General features: G+C 37.3%; 4 protein-coding genes across 4 annotated transcripts; 1 reads left to right on the forward strand and 3 right to left on the reverse strand.

The window, feature by feature from the left end:
* On the reverse strand, positions 1-2,471 carry LOC106300931 (wall-associated receptor kinase-like 22). The gene is given in 3 exon segments (XM_013737199.1): positions 1-1,230; positions 1,299-1,421; positions 1,505-2,471. Coding segments are annotated over 3 exon segments (2,262 nt in total). The 5' UTR covers positions 2,433-2,471; the 3' UTR covers positions 1-19.
* A 244-nt stretch (positions 2,472-2,715) lies between these two features.
* Positions 2,716-5,635, reverse strand: LOC106296940 (wall-associated receptor kinase-like 10). The gene is made up of 3 exons (XM_013733202.1): positions 4,475-5,635; positions 4,208-4,339; positions 2,716-4,114 (listed from the first exon to the last, which is right to left on the reverse strand). Exons 1-3 carry the CDS (start codon positions 5,442-5,444, stop codon positions 2,877-2,879), a joined length of 2,340 nt encoding a protein of 779 aa, XP_013588656.1. The 5' UTR covers positions 5,445-5,635; the 3' UTR covers positions 2,716-2,876.
* Positions 5,636-6,476: 841 nt separating this feature from the next.
* On the forward strand, positions 6,477-11,478 carry LOC106296304 (nudix hydrolase 3). The gene is made up of 22 exons (XM_013732409.1): positions 6,477-6,550; positions 6,863-6,957; positions 7,167-7,346; positions 7,423-7,500; positions 7,615-7,711; positions 7,809-7,939; positions 8,142-8,223; positions 8,295-8,381; positions 8,485-8,591; positions 8,768-8,939; positions 9,021-9,253; positions 9,354-9,435; positions 9,580-9,645; positions 9,834-9,911; positions 9,994-10,089; positions 10,163-10,269; positions 10,340-10,508; positions 10,607-10,690; positions 10,790-10,884; positions 10,955-11,045; positions 11,131-11,277; positions 11,368-11,478. Exons 2-22 carry the CDS (start codon positions 6,893-6,895, stop codon positions 11,419-11,421), a joined length of 2,301 nt encoding a protein of 766 aa, XP_013587863.1. The 5' UTR covers positions 6,477-6,550; positions 6,863-6,892; the 3' UTR covers positions 11,422-11,478.
* On the reverse strand, positions 11,474-14,508 carry LOC106296305 (AP2-like ethylene-responsive transcription factor At1g79700). The gene is made up of 8 exons (XM_013732410.1): positions 14,284-14,508; positions 14,105-14,187; positions 13,861-13,869; positions 13,537-13,625; positions 13,230-13,303; positions 13,104-13,154; positions 12,887-12,963; positions 11,474-11,937 (listed from the first exon to the last, which is right to left on the reverse strand). The coding sequence occupies exons 1-8, from the start codon at positions 14,448-14,450 to the stop codon at positions 11,561-11,563; spliced, it is 927 nt and encodes a 308-aa protein (XP_013587864.1). The 5' UTR covers positions 14,451-14,508; the 3' UTR covers positions 11,474-11,560.
* Positions 14,509-15,906: the final 1,398 nt, after the last annotated feature.

Genomic DNA, 15,906 nt, shown 5'->3' on the forward strand with positions numbered 1-15,906 from the left:
TTTTATCAGATTCCATCAATCACCATGTTTGGTGAGGAGCCAGTGGTTCAACATCTAACTTGGGCGAGAGATCAAAGAGAGATGCTGGAGCAGTCATCTCCACGCTCCAAGAATCATCTATGTTGATTTCCATTTCCCTTTCTTCTTCTTCTTCCTCTTCGAGAGTTACCTATAGATCTTCAGGTGATGAACGGATCCTCTCAAGCTCAATGGATACCTCTCTCATGCTTGGTTGCTTCTTCCCTTTTAGGCTTAAACACCTTCTGGCAACTTTCGCCACAGCTAACACTTGTTCTTGTTTGCACTCTTCTTTGATCCGAGAGTCAACAATATCAAGAACTCTGTTCTGTTTCATGGCTTCGTTGAAATGAGATGCAAGCCCTCTGTTTTCTTCAGACCGCATAACAGAAAACGGTTTTTCTCCGGTTATAAGCTCAACCAAGACAACCCCGAAACTATAAACATCACTTTTATCCGTAAACTGGCTGGTCTGAAAGTACTCCGGATCCAAGTATCCGAAAGTACCTGCGACTAGAGTTGTCAAGTGAGTCTGATCTATGTTGATAGACCTCGAAGTACCAAAATCCGACACTTTGGCTCGATACTTCTCGTCCAAAAGTATGTTTGTGGTCTTGATATCTCTATGATAGACCGGAGTAGATGCAGCCGAGTGCAAGTAAGCAAGCGCTCCTGCAATCTCCCCAGCTATCCGCAAACGCACTTCCCAAGTCATTATGTAATCATCAGAATCTTCGTGCAGCCGCTTGAATAAGTCTCCGTTTGGAATATGCTCATAAACCAAGATGGGAACCTCCGTCTCCAGACAACACCCCATGAGTTTCACAATGTTCCTATGGTTAATCTACGAGAGAACACTGACTTCATTGATGAACTCCTCGACTTTGTCTTCATCCAAAGCTTTTGATCTTTTCACAGCGACGATCCGTCCATCTACCAACATTCCCTTGTAGACCGTACCTTGACCTCCCTGCCCAAGAACTCTGTTCTTGTTAAAGCTATCCGTCGCCTTCTCGAGCTCTTTCGAGGTGAATATTTTCGATGTCTCCACATTACCTCCTTCTTGTGTAGTTAACTGTTGCTTCAGCAACAAACCTCCATTACGTTTAAAGAACTTCCTCTTCTGGATGATCTTTCTTCTCTTCTTGACGAACTTGATCAACCCCCATATCCCAAGAACCAAGAACAACAGCACCAAACCTAGAATAAGACCTGCACAATGACCCAAAAAAACATAAAGACAACTCTTTGATCTGAACACAAAAACTCCATTGACTCACCTTGAATCACAGGCTTGATCTTCCCTGATTCCTTTGGCTCACACCTAAAAGAACCAGGGACATTCACACAAGTCTGTTCTCCACAGCTGTTTCGTCCTTTTCCTTCCTCGCATTCATCAATGTCTTAACAACAATTACAAACAAACAAAAATGAGAATCGAATCAACAGATACGTTACTGACTAGCCAATCAGATGAAGATCTTACCAACACATCCACCAGGAAGATAAGGATTCCCTCTGTAACCAATATTATTACAATAACAGTTACTGTAACCAAACCCAGAGAAGTAACCGTACTCGCAAACACAGCTCGGTGCGCTCGTGTAGATCCCAGTTTCCGTCAAGTTCACACACCCCACTGGATCCCTTAACCGAGAATCAAAGAACCACCCAAGCTCAACCACACTAAACCCTTTACTATAAACCTCCTCCGCCTCGGTCACATTCGCCGGAGAGTAAGTCTCGTTCGTCAAAAACGCAACTTTACAGTCCCCTCCATCGGAGCTTTCTAAGTTAACGCCGATCACTTGCGGTTTATCCGCCGTGATCACGGCCTGACAGCATCTGTAACCGCCGCAGATCTTGTCTGAACGACTCTTGTTCTTGTTGTCCCTCCCATCGCAGCTCGATTCGCATCCTATGATCTGAGATTCGATGTTGGTAACCAACGCTCTGGCGTCGCAGCCTACCGAGACGAGACGGTTCGTCTCGGTGATGAAAAATGGGCTTCCTTTGCCGGTGAGGTTTAAAGGAGGAGGCTTTACGGCGGGTTGTTGAGAACAGCCGGAGGAAGTCACCGGAGATTTGATGTGGACGACGCCGTATGAAGTGTCGATGCTGTTTCGGAGAGTGATGGTTACTAACTCTCTGTTGATCTTTGAGAGGAACGGAGCTAGGAGGTTACCGGAGCTGGTGGTGGTGGTGTTACAGACAACCTCGTACCAGTCATTGAGGTAACAGTGTTTCTGTCCGATACCGAACGGGAAAGGAATCGAGATTCCTCCACAGGTTCTATTACAAGAACTTGTAGAAGAGTTGATGTTTTGAGCTGTTGTCATCAAAGAAGGGCTATTGAAGATGAACAGAGTAAGGAGAGAGAGTGGGATACAAAAGAAAAGTCTCTCTCTCTTCATTTTCTTAGATTTTTTTTTTTTTGGTTTTCAGTTTTTTCATTTTTTTCGTAATGATTTTTTGTATGAGAGCTAACAATCATTGAGCCGCTTCGCTGGATGAGAGTTTCATGGAAGCAAGCAAGCTATGCATAAAATAAGATCACACAGGGAACAACTTGTCAACGGTTACGGTGATGGGTTTAATCTTTAAAATTATATTATCTCAACTGATTAATGAATATGGAAATAAAGTCAACTATGCCCAAAAAAGGAAATAAAGTCAACTAACCAAGCCAAAACACCATCGAAAAGTTGATTATCTGCCTCGAAAGTTGAGAAACGAGATCCTTTATTACACAACTTGGAGACCTTAATAAAAAGTACATTCAGACTCACTCACACACGAGCATCAGAATACAACATAAAAGCAAAGATATATGAGACTATGGTGGTGGTAGGCGACTTTTACCGAGTTTGAAGAGGAAACAAAGGTTCAGTATCTGACAATGACGATGTAGCGACACTGTTTTGAGAAGCTGGAGCGGTGACAGCCACGTTAGTCCAAGAACATTCCCCTATGTTAACTTCCACAACACTTTTGTTTTTGTCTTCTTTGACTTCGGCAACGTACTCATGCGACTGCATGTCCTCCGACGACCCACGGATTTTCTCTAGTTCCATGGACACTTCTCTCATGCTTGGTCTTTTTTTCCTTTTCATGTTCAAACACGTCCTCGCAATATCCGCCGCTGCAGTGACTTGGTTCAGGTTGCAACCATCTCTGATTCGTGGATCGATAATGTCAAAGAGTTTGTCCTCTTTCATTGCAAGAGTGAAATAACTTGACAATGTCCTGTTTTCTTGAGACCGCAAGAAAGAAAATGGCTTTTCTCCCGTGATAAGCTCCACGAGAACGACTCCGAAGCTATAAACATCACTTTTATCTGTGAACTGGCTAGACTGGAAATACTCTGGATCCATATAGCCCGCCGTACCTGAAACCACGGTTGTTAAGTGGGTATGATCCACTGTTACCGATCTTGAGGTTCCAAAATCAGACACCTTGGCTCGATACTTCTCATCCAACATTATGTTTGTAGACTTGACGTCTCGGTGATAGATTGGAAACGATGCAGACGAGTGCAAGTATGAGAGAGATCCTGCAACATCGATAGCAATGCGGAAGAGACGCAATTCCCAAGTAGCCATCATAATATCACCAAACTCATCATGAAGATGTTCGAAAAGGTTACCGTTAGGAATAAACTCGTAGACGAGAACTGGGACATGTGTCTCAAGGCAACATCCCAAGAGTTTCACGATGTTCCTGTGGTTGATCTGCGAAAGAATGACAACTTCGTTGATGAACTCTTCCAACTTGTCCTCGTCCACGACTTTGGATTTTTTCACTGCCACAATTCTACCGTCGACCAGCATCCCTTTGTACACGGTACCTTGACCACCTTGTCCAAGTATTCTGTTTAAGCTGAAGTTCTCGGTGGCCTTTTCCAGCTCCTTTGAAGTAAACACTTTCGTCGTTTCGACGTTGCCTTGCGTTGAAGTTAATTGTTGCTGCAACAATAAGCCTCCATTACGTTTGAAAAACTTCTTCTTTTGGTTTAACCTTCTTTGCTTTCTAATAAATCTGTATGCCAAGTATATTCCAGCAACAAAGATCAATGACCCAAAACTCGAACCAACCCCTGCAACACACACAAAAGAAAGAAAAGAAACATTGTATATATCGTTTTGGATATATAATAAAATAAATGTGGATCAAAATTTTACATGGTTACCGATTGCAATTACTCGCCGTCGTTGATTTTCGTAAACACACGTATAGCCTCCCTGCAAATTGACACAAGTTCCGCTTGCACAACTCACGGGATTTCCATTTTCGTCTTTTCCTTCTAGGCATTCATTAATATCTGGTTTAGAAAATAATGAAACTGAAATCAAATGATGACCCCATAGCGTTTTTGTTTAGACAGCTTCACATATGTTTGCTTTGGTCATCATAGAAGATTAGAATAGAAACATGAAGTAGTAACACAATCACTAACCTTTGCATCCGCCAACAACATATGGGTCGCCTCTGTAACCCCGAGTGCAATCACATATTCCATAGGTTGAAAAGCTAGAATAATTGTCGCATGTACAATTCATTCCACAAGGGATTCCATATTGGTTTTCGCTTGCTTGTCTGTACTCTTTCGTAGTATGGCATCCCAGAGAGTCGAAAAAAGAAGGATTCGACGTACTGATGAGCCATCCCAGCGAAACCGTAGCATTTCCTTTAGAATGAATTCTTTGAGCATCAGCACCATTTGACAAAAGGTAGTCCTCGTCTGTTAAGAAGGCAACTTTGCACCCTCCCGTTGTCGTGGTGTTATCTATTCTGACACCAACAATCTGTTGACGTCCACTAGGGATGCTTGCCTCACAGCATCCAATACCGCTGCATCTTTTTTCGTCCGCAATGCTCCTTTTTCTACAAAACTCGGCGTCGGCGCTATAATCTGTAATACACTCGTCTAGTGCAAGAAAATCTTGAGTAGGTGTATGGTTTTTTTTGCCGCATCTAGATTTGCACCCCGCTATGCTTGGCTCGACATTTGTTAACGTTGCTGTGATGCCACAACCAGCCGCTATCAGGGTATTCATAGGACCAAGGTAAAAAGGGGTACCAGTCAAATTCAAAAGTGATTCAAGCTCTTCTTCTCCATCGCTTGAACATCCCTTTGAAGCTATTGAATGTTTTATACGAATTGAATATGGAGGAGTAATCTTCACAACTTCCTTGTCAATTACGGAAAGAACGGGGACGGGCTTCTTTGAAGCTGAAAGAGAGGCATTAAGATTACATTTAATTTCGTACCATGAATTGAGATAGCAGCCCTCCCCGATTCCAAATGGGTGTGGGATGTCGATTTCTCCACACCGACTAGGACAAGTTGATCTGGAAACGGGGAGATCTGCAAGATTCAGCAAAAGTAGCAGAGGTAAGAGAATCCAAAGAAAATAAGTTCTCATGTTTATGATGCCTGTTGCTTTTTTCCTGAGTGTTTACTTGGTAAGATGCTTAGATGCATAGACGGATTTTCTAAGGTATATGCGAGGAGAAAGTTTGCGTTTACTTGGAAACAGCAAAGAGGTCTTGGTCTTCGTTATCTCTTTCTCAATCAGCTAAGCTGTAAGGTGTAGATAATTCCAGGCATCAACACACCTTTTTTTTTATCAACACAAATGTAAAAGTCTCCGGAAAGAATCCAAAAGTTTGAACACTACGTCTACAGCTCCCTTTAATTTGCATGTATTGTTATCTTCTTAATTAGGGATAACGACAGTTACTAGTTTTTTGTTGTTCTTGTGGTGTTGTTTATTAGCAATAATGAACTTAGAAAAGTCGCAACTTGTCTCAGCCGCCAGTATGCCTTTGATATCTGAGTGTAGCTGCGCTCTTCCGCAGAAAGCCGAGTGGTTGAACAAATATGAACGCTAATTAGATCACTCAAAGTGTGATGAATGTGCATGTGTTGCGCTTTGTATATATGGCTGCATGCTCGCTGACTGCATGCTCGACTCTTTCAAATGAATTACAACATTTAAATTATATAATCCTTCCTGCAAAATTAATTGTTTTAAAGTGACGTACTAACAATTTATTTTTATACTAACAAATTTCCTTTTTTTTTTTTGAAACAATACTAACAAATTTCCACAAGAAGAATTTAAAATAAAGTTTAAAACAATTAGTATATATTGTTTGTTTGATAAATATATTACTAAATAATCAAAATACAATAACCAAAATAATATTTTCATATTTTTTTGTATAACATTTATTATCATTTTTGGAAAATAATAGTAAATTATAATAACATATATATATTTACAGTGGTACTTTTTGTTCATCAATGATTTTAAAATATGATATTATTATTAAATAATACTATTAATTTTATTTATATTTCAATTTAATTTATTTAGTTTTATTTTGCCCCCAATAAAACTAGAGAAAACTAAGTCCTTTGCTGGATCATATCATACTTCCCAACATATTTCCGAGAAACTTTAAGTTAAAAAAAAACATATTTCCGAGAAACTTCCGGCAACACATTCACATCGGAACTTTCCGAGTATATTCCTACAACTTGCTTATGTTCCCGGAAAGTTCTCAAAAATTTGTCAATATTTTTCTGACCAAAAAGATTCTCTGGAAAAATTCATCGGCGTTCATACACTTTTCCTGTAGTGTAATGATTTGCATCATGACTTTATAAACTCATATTGAAACCAATAAAGTAAAGTCTTATAAATAAATAAAACTAAGTCTTTCGCTTATTCTGCAAGTATGCAAAGTACGTCACTCCTTTCAGTTTTTGTATTTGACGGAGAGACTTCGTCTTGTATAAATAATTTAGGTAATGTGTTTATTTCATTACGGACAGTCACGAAGGAGATAGAGAGAGATAGAAGCTATGGTGGAAGAGCACTTCGACGTTCTGACCAATTCCGGAGAGAAGACCGGTGTGTCCAAACCCAGGCATGTCTGCTTTTCCCTTTCTTTTTAGATAAAAAAATACATAAATATATTCGTACTAGAAGTGATTTGGACCATTGCTAACGTTTACGTCTTTCCTTGGAAACAGTCTACGTCTTCCTTTATGTTTTTTGTTTGGTTTGATGCTTCGTTGACCTGTTATCTAAAATCAAATTGTCTTTTTTGTCACACCGTGTCCTTCTTCATTATAGGTCAAAGGTTCACCGAGATGGAGATTACCATCGTGCAGTTAATGTCTGGATCTTTGTGGAGAGCACTCAAGAACTGGTTCTCCAACGCCGCTCTGATGATAAAGATTCTTGGCCTGGTCGATGGGACATCTCAAGTGCTGGTCATATCTCAGCTGGTGATCCATCTCTTATATCGGCACAGTAAGATAAATCTGATTCTTCATTGCCTTTATTTGAGGCCATTTTACTAAAGTTGCTGTCTAATTTTTTTGTGTAGGCGAGAGCTGGAAGAGGAGCTAGGCATAAAACTCCCAAAGGATGCATTTGAAAAGTTATTCGTCTTTCTTCAAGAATGGTTTGTTTTAAAATTCAACTTTCTTGTCTTATGTGATGCTATGTTCTCTCTCTCTTTATATCTTGTCTCAGGTAGATATTCTTATGTTGCTTTTTCTTTTGTGTGCTTTTACAGTGTCCTAAACGATGGGAAATTCATAAACAATCAGTTCAATGATGTGTATCTTGTTACAGTTCTGCATCCAATCCCATTAGAAGCCTTTACTCTTCAAGTGAGATTTTTTTTCCTTTTACAAAGTTGTAAGTTTTAGTGATAATTAGGATTCTCAAAGTCCTCACTATTTCGTTTTTTTCTCTTATATATATTAGAAAGAGGAAGTCTCTGCTGTAAAATACATACCTTATGAAGAATACAGAAACCTTCTGGCCAAGAAAGATCCTGGTTATGTGCCTTATGATCTAAATGGATATGGAAAACTATTCCACATAATCAGACAGAGGTACACATAAACTCTTATTAGTCTTTCCTGAGTAATTTCTTTTTCCGTTTCTGGTCATCTCTGATATAGTGATATATACCATGATATGTACTAACAACATCAAAAGACAATTTTTCGTTACATATCCATCGCTGAGCTAAAGGTTTTTTTTTTATAGAAAGTTCTTATCTTACAAAGAGTGTTTCTTCTGAGTTTGTTGCAGGTGTCAAGTGAATACTGAGGCTCGTAGCTTATCTCTGCAGAAGCAACTCCAGAGATATTCTCCTGTCACCCTAGAAGCAAATGTATTAACTTGTCACATATATTAACGTGATTTATTTGTTTCCACAAAACTCAGCTTTTCTTGACTATGCAGTTGACAGAACTCTGTGAGGCAGATCAGAAAGCGCTTGGTCTAATCATGAAGGCTGCAAAAGTTATTGACGATATTTTCTATGAACAGGTTTTGTAGATTTGTAGTCTGAATTTTCTGTTCTGTTTGTGAACATTAGATCTCATGGCTGAAATTAAACTAAATTAGATAAGTTGTATGTTATCCTAAACAGCTTTGGCACAGCAATCCAGCTCTAAGAGATTGGCTTAAGGAGCATGCTGATGCATCAGAACTGGACAAATTAAAATGGAAATACTTCCTGATCAACAAAAGTCCATGGTGAGTATCATTGAACTGGATTTTGTTACAGCAAGGTTTCTGTTAATACAAGTTGCAAAAGATGTTGTTGTCATGAACATAATTCATTTAACAGATTGAAATTGATGTGTTTACCTCATGACAATTAGGAGAGATCAGTACAAGAGATTGATGTTTAGTTTCACATTAATTTGTAGGTCGTCTTTGGATGAAAATGAACCATACTTGAGTACGGCTGATTCAGCTGTAAAGTTTATTCCTGAAGCAACGAAACGTATTGATGGCTGGAAGGGTATTGAATATAGAGCAGCCTTTCCTGTGACTAAACCACCTGGTGCCAATTTCTACCCTCCTGATATGGATAAAATGGTACACATTTTCACAATGTTTGATGTTTGTTTTCCATTTTTTGTAACCCATGGTAAGAAATGTGTTTCGAAAATCTTATAGGAGTTCACCTCATGGCTCAGTAGTCTCACGGAAGAGCAAAAGCGTGCTGCAACAGGATTTTTCAGTGTTATAAAAAGGCGAAGTGAAGCTAATTTAGATGCTTCTCTATCTGACCATCTCTCTGACTCTAATTCGGATCTGTATAGTATTCCCTATTCAGAGATATATCGACCTTTCCTCACAAAAGCCTCTGAACTTTTGCAAAAAGCTGGAGACTTGGTCACTTCCCAGAGGTATAATATCATACAGTTTCTTGTCTTTACCATAATAAAAGATATTTTCCCATTCGAGTGGCTTTCTGTATTGAAAGACTACATAATGTTTTTTCCATAGTTTGAAGAAGCTGCTGCACAGCAAAGCTGAAGCCTTCCTTTCAAATGACTACTATGAGTCAGACATTGCATGGATGGACTTGGTACCTCTTCTTTGCCCATTCATGTTCATAGATAAGTAGTGTTTCATAAGAGTTAGAAGAGGATTGTTCTTTGGCTATTTTATTATCAAGTCTGCAATTTCTTGTCTGGGAGATTGTCATTCACACCTCTATCAACTTATGTAGGATTCAAAGTTGGATATTACCATTGGTCCATATGAGACATACGAAGATGAAATTTTTGGCTACAAGGTAAGAATCTCCATTAATCTTCCTCTTGCAGTGATCTACTTGTTCTTATAGTCACAATCCTAGCGTTTAGCTTTGCATTTGTACAATAACGGTCTCCTTGCAACTCCTTTAACCATTTGAATTTTAACTTACATTATGTTCTTTGCATGATATCTCTCTCTCTAATCTGTATCTATTTTTCATCGCAGGCTTCATTTGAAGCCTTCATCGGTATTAAAGATGATAAAGCCACAGCAGATCTGAAACTCTTTGGTGACAATCTAAAGGTACATTCCTCTAGATTTGCAAATTCAATCAATACATTTTCCATTGTCTCTGAGTTCATGTTTCATTTTCACTTTCTGATAGCTATTGGAAGACAATCTCCCGCTTGACAGTGTGTACAAATCAAAAGATGTGTCTGCTGCTCCTATTCGGGTCATCCAGTTAATTTACAATTCCGGAGTAAGTATCCACCTAGTAATGATCCGAGAGCCATGCCTTGTCTTTTATTTAGCTTGTTTCTTGATTGTGACAGGATGTGAACGGTCCTCAGACTGTTGCTTTCAATTTGCCCAATGATGAGAAAATTGTCAAAGAAAGAGGAACATCAATGGTTATGCTCAAAAACGTTCAAGAAGCAAAGTAATGTCCCCTCTTCATGTTTCACCTACAAAACGCATTACTTCTTACTAAGCCTTTTTTTATTTTCCAGGTTTGAACATATTCTAAAGCCTATAGCTGAAATCATCATCAGCAAGGAACAACGAGGATTTGTTGATTTTGAATCTTTCTTCACTCACACCATTTGCCATGAGTGTTGCCATGGTATTGGTCCGCATAGCATAACACTCCCTGATGGTCGAACCTCTTCAGTGAGAAAGGTTTTACTTCCTTTCTTAAAGAATCTTATGTACTAGCCACAAAAACAACTTGTAGTTTAATATTTTTTGTGTCCCTTGTCTTTTCATTTGACTCAAAGGAACTGCAAGACGTTTATTCTGCAGTGGAAGAAGCAAAGGCAGATATAGTTGGTCTTTGGGCACTAATGTTTCTCATCACCAAGGTCTATAATCATCTTTATTAGTTAACGAATCTCTAGTATCTGTTTTCTAACTCAATTGAACCACTGTTTCATGTTCTATTTCTGTATGGGAATCAACAGGGTCTGCTTTCAAAGAGCATGGAGGAGAGTATGTATGTTTCTTTCCTAGCTGGATGCTTTCGATCCATCCGGTTTGGTCTCACAGAAGCTCATGGGTAATGCAATGATAATATTAAATAATCCCTGCCTTGTACACTCCATCATAACTATCTCCTCTGGCTTCAGGAAAGGGCAAGCGTTACAATTTAACTGGTTATATGAGAAAGGAGCCTTTGTTTTCCATGAGGACTCTACATTCTCAGTTGATTTCACTAAGGTATCCCATCTAAGTTCTTGATTTATTCCATGAGTACTTTCTGATTCTTCATATCCAAAATCTTAAAGTTCTTCTGCATTTATAGATAGAAGATGCAGTTGAGAGTTTGAGCCGTGAGATACTCACGATTCAAGGAAGAGGTGACAAAAACGCAGCAACATTGCTTTTAAATAAGTACTGCACCATCACAGGGCCATTGAAAACCGCTCTGGAGAAGCTTGAGAGCGTTAAGGTACAGTCTCTTTAACAGAATAATAGTATTAATACATATTAAACATTTACAAATAAATAATCTGCGTTCATGGTTTGTTTGTGTGTTTAGGTACCAGTTGATATAACTCCGACATTTCCATTAGCAGATGCGTTGTTGAACTAAGATCTTGTCTCAAGCAATGTTTCAGTTTGTGTCTGTAGTTGAAAGAACAATCTTATGTGGTGTTGTGTTTTTATAATAAAGTTGGGTAGCTTTACCGCCAAGAAATCATTTTTTTGATGCATAACATAGTACCATACGATCAAGACCAATAATCAAACTCGTTACATAAACCAGGGCTTATGAAAGAACTAAAACCACCGAAGATAACGTCTTCCTCCGTCGCTGACTTGCCGGAATCCTGACACTCGAAATACGTCTGGATGTCGTCTGGGAAGCTCCGGCGAGATTGAATAGCTTCAGGCGGCGTAGACGGTTCGGTTACCTCCTCTGTTTTCGTAAAATTGTTATCATCCGACGATGTTTGATCGTTTGGTGATTCTGGACTTGCGGCGGCGTTGGGTTTCTTCGTTGCCGGTAAGTCTAGATAACGGCTGACGTCGAAGTTGGTAACGGCGTTAAGTCCACGGTACTCTATTGCCGCTATGTCGTATGCTCTGGCTGCTTCTTCTTGCGTAGCTGCACGTGACCATGGTTTAAAATGAACAAAATCAAAACATTTGCGTATAGAGCGTAATTTCACATAACTTCTATCCCACTGATATAAATCGCTTTTTATTCGTATTAAACTTTCCCGATATGCTAAGTGGATATCTATCACGTATTTGCCTAATATAGTAATGTATGCATGTTCTGTGACCGACTGTGATCCATAGGAAACTAAACATTATCTTTTTTTTTTTAATTTATTCGACCTCTAACACACTGAATAAAAATAATTCAGAAACAATTGACATATGTTACTAGATTTTTAAAAAAAATGTTATTTATAAATATTATTGTTGAGGTTTCGATATATAACAACCCAAACAAAAAATGGACCTGCTCCAAGTGAATAAATTTGCCAATAAAGTTAGATGAGCAACTTGAAAAGTTAAAAAACAAAATAATAAATAGCTTGAGTAAGTAGATAGATGGGTTTGGTGATCTAGTTCCCAACCAACAAGATTTGATCTCTCTTAAAGGTTCATAGACAGTGAACCCGTATATCAAGCAAGTCCGATCCCCTCCCCCAACATACTTGTTTTTATACCTTAGATATTCTTTGGAGATCTTTATCTTTCTATGAGATCTACCATGTGCTTGACTTAAAATTTTCTTGGAACTATTGACAAGAAAAAATGTCTTGGAGTTGTTTGCTTGACCACATGCATATGCATTCGTTCTTTCTATATCAGTTTTAATTCTATCAAATCTAGTTTCTCTGTGTATATATATATGAAAAATTATGTCAGGGTCTAAGTACTTTTGTAGTAGTAGCCCACTTAAAGGATAACCAATACTAATCCCAAATTTTAGGACTTGAATCTGCTAAGATGAGTTTTATAACTAAACCAGGAATTTACAATTTTCATAAAATATTACTAGAAAAAGGAACATATAGTAAAGGATAAATGCGATTACATACCGTATGTTCCAAGGTATAGATATTTATTACCAAACACCCTTCCAATGCGAGCTTCCCATCTCCCATTATGGTGATGCCTGCAAGATTCATGCTTCAACAACTTTTGTATATACTATAATAATCTTTTGAAACTTATTTAACCGGCCATTATTCTTTTAATATTGGAGTAGTTAATCTAATATGACTATTTGATTATTTTATATTGAACTTCTATTACCTTGCAACGCCTCTGTATTTTGAAACACCACGAGAAAACCCACTACTTTTCCTACACCCAAATAATGATAGCAATTTAGTTATAAAACTATGTTTAATCAGTTTGACACAGTTGAGTGGTTTTTACCTTCTCAAAGATCCTATGTACTCTTCCTTGGAGTGGGCTTCCATTTCTTTGACGTCTTCTTCATAAGTAGACAACTAAAAATTTCACCAGAACACTTCAACTAATTTAAAATAACTAATGATAACATTTCAATGAAGAAATTAATTTAACATTGCATTACAAGTACATGCATGCTTCTTTTTTTTTTGAACAACATACATGCATGTTTCTTGAGTTCTAAAAACTAGCAGGCGAGACATTAGTGATTTTTAACTCTTAATTAGAATTTTGTTTTGAGAAAGTAAAAATGGGATTAGGAGAAAATTACAGGGAAGTTCAAGAGTGTGTCTCTTCCCCAATACTTCAATGCCGCTAAGTCATAGGCACGTGCTGCTGCTTCTTCTTCGTCATATGCTCCTATCCATAGAACCATATATATTAGCGTCTTAATACGAGTATACAATAAGGTTCTTCTAAATAATTTTTCTATAATATATACAAATACGGATAGCGTTGGACCCAGAAAGAACAGCTAATAATTCATTCTTTAATTGATAACTACATCACACATGTATATGGAGACTTTTTTCATCACTTTGTTGACGAGTAATTAAAAAGAAAAAGTGATGGAAAAAAGAAGAAAAAATCTCACCTAGATAAACTGTACTTGATGAGTCAGCATTCATCATCCATTGCACATCACCATCATCAAAATACCCCAAAATTAGAAAAAGAAACAAAAAAATAAAAATAAAATAAAATCAAGAACTGTGAATGAAGGACGGAGTCTGTTTCCGACATCATAGGAATCAAATCTAAGACCGTGAACCAACTAACTAAAACTCTCTGTTAAGGCATACGTATAATGATGTATGTGTGTAGGTATCGATACAAACCTTGACGTCCTTTCTTGGTCTGCGTCTCGTTCCAGCTGTTCTTATCCCACAAATGCGCTTCGTATCTCCCTGTCCATCTATGCCTACTCAACAGGAAAATTTTAAAATGATCAAATAAAGAAAATTACCAACAACAAAAGGGAAGGTGTAGAACAACGTCGTCGTTCGAGGTTTAGAACCTTGTCACGCCTCTGTGGGAGGAGCTGCGTTGCGGAGGAGCGTTTTGAGGCGGCGACTTCCGTTTGCGTTTGCATTTAAAAACCACTGGCGACGCAGACGCAGTGGCGGTTTTATCGATAGTTTCGTCCTCGATGATCTTCTTGTTCCGTTGAGAGAGTTTTGCCATTACCGGTGAAAGAGAGGAATGAAAGAGCAGAGACAATTGTGTTAATGAGAAAGAAAGATAGTTGGGAATGGTTGAGTATTTATATTAGATTTATTTCGTTTCTTTAAAAAAAAATCAGCAATAATGCATAATTGATTTATATATGCTACCATTTTTATCATTTTTCCTAACTAAATTGGTTATTAAACACCATAAATAAATTCTCAAAATAGAAATGAAAAATTTCTTCAAGTTGATTATGACTTGCAAATGTATATAACGCTTTGTCTTGTCATTACAATTAAGTTTATTTCGTTTCTTTTTAAAAAATCAGCAATAATGCATAATTGATTTATATATGCTACCATTTTCATCATTTTTCCTAACTAAATTGGTTATTAAACACCATAAATAAGTTCTCAGAATAGAAATGAAAAATTTCTTCAAGTTGATTATGACTTGCAAATGTATATAACGCTTTGTCTTGTCATTACAATTTAAGGTTTAACACGTGGAAGGATCTACTTAGCTAAAGGAAAGATTGGAGATAGTAGGCAAGCAAAATTGGTTGCCTCAATATTTATCTCTTCATGGTTGATCTACTTCTTGGTCGGCCCATGAGGGATGTGATGCCAAAGAGCAAGAAACTTTCTTATATATTTTTTTTTGAAAAATTAAAAAAAGCTGGAATATTTGTTCGGTTAAATATTTGAATATATTTACTTGTCAGTCTTTAACACAAATATTCATATATACTCTTGTCATTAGAAAAAAAATATATAATGGTTTTGGGAACAACATCTCATGCAAACACACATTAACTAACACACACAACTATATTATACTTTCTATGTTCCTAAAAGTAAGATGTTTTACAGAATTTTGATGTTCCAATTTATAAAATGTTTTTATTTTTCTAAGTAACTTTTAATTTATTAAAAACTGTGTACCCAATCATATTTTAATAGTCTATTTTGTAATTGGTTAAATACCATTAATTTATAGTTTTAATGATATTTTATAGATAAAAAATAGTTTTCTTAATATGTGTGTTTCTACCTAAACAACGAAAAGAAGGAGTATAATTTTATCATGGACCAAACTATTGTACTTAGATATGAGTGATCGTATATAATAAATTTCATAACTCCGAAACTGTTATCTGTTTTCTTAATATTTAGTATGGACAAGAGTCACATTTTGTTAAATTTAATGTGACTACTACCTGCCCCCAAATCTTGTTGCATGTGGAAGGAATTGTCAACAGTTATGGTAAAGTTTGTCAATTAGAGAGTACAATTTTACCAACTATAATCAGCCTCTGAATTAATTTGGCAGTGACAGGTAAAAATTATCTGTGCGATTGGGAATTTTTTCATTCATATCTGAAAATATAAATATTCTATCTCGCATAGTTTGGATTTGTCTAAATAAACGTTACCGATTATATTTTATTTACCGCATAGCTGACAAAAAA

Source organism: Brassica oleracea, chromosome C6 (genome assembly GCF_000695525.1).
Source record: "Brassica oleracea var. oleracea cultivar TO1000 chromosome C6, BOL, whole genome shotgun sequence".
NCBI lineage: Eukaryota > Viridiplantae > Streptophyta > Magnoliopsida > Brassicales > Brassicaceae > Brassica > Brassica oleracea.

Excerpts from the sequence above, each read along its gene's own strand:
- LOC106296305 (XM_013732410.1), bottom strand. The coding sequence starts at position 14,450 with ATGGCAAAACTCTCTCAACGGAACAAGAAGATCATCGAGGACGAAACT. Across the intron at positions 14,188-14,283 it reads TCCCACAGAGGCGTGACAAG|GCATAGATGGACAGGGAGAT; the intron begins GTTCTAAACCTC and ends CCTGTTGAGTAG. Across the intron at positions 12,964-13,103 it reads AAATACAGAGGCGTTGCAAG|GCATCACCATAATGGGAGAT; the intron begins GTAATAGAAGTT and ends TGAATCTTGCAG.
- LOC106296304 (XM_013732409.1), top strand. The coding sequence starts at position 6,893 with ATGGTGGAAGAGCACTTCGACGTTCTGACCAATTCCGGAGAGAAGACC. Across the intron at positions 7,347-7,422 it reads CCATCTCTTATATCGGCACA|GCGAGAGCTGGAAGAGGAGC; the intron begins GTAAGATAAATC and ends TTTTTTGTGTAG. Across the intron at positions 11,278-11,367 it reads AGAAGCTTGAGAGCGTTAAG|GTACCAGTTGATATAACTCC; the intron begins GTACAGTCTCTT and ends TTGTGTGTTTAG.
- LOC106296940 (XM_013733202.1), bottom strand. The coding sequence starts at position 5,444 with ATGAGAACTTATTTTCTTTGGATTCTCTTACCTCTGCTACTTTTGCTG. Across the intron at positions 4,340-4,474 it reads TGTTGTTGGCGGATGCAAAG|ATATTAATGAATGCCTAGAA; the intron begins GTTAGTGATTGT and ends TTTCTAAACCAG. Across the intron at positions 4,115-4,207 it reads ACGGCGAGTAATTGCAATCG|GGGTTGGTTCGAGTTTTGGG; the intron begins GTAACCATGTAA and ends TGTGTGTTGCAG.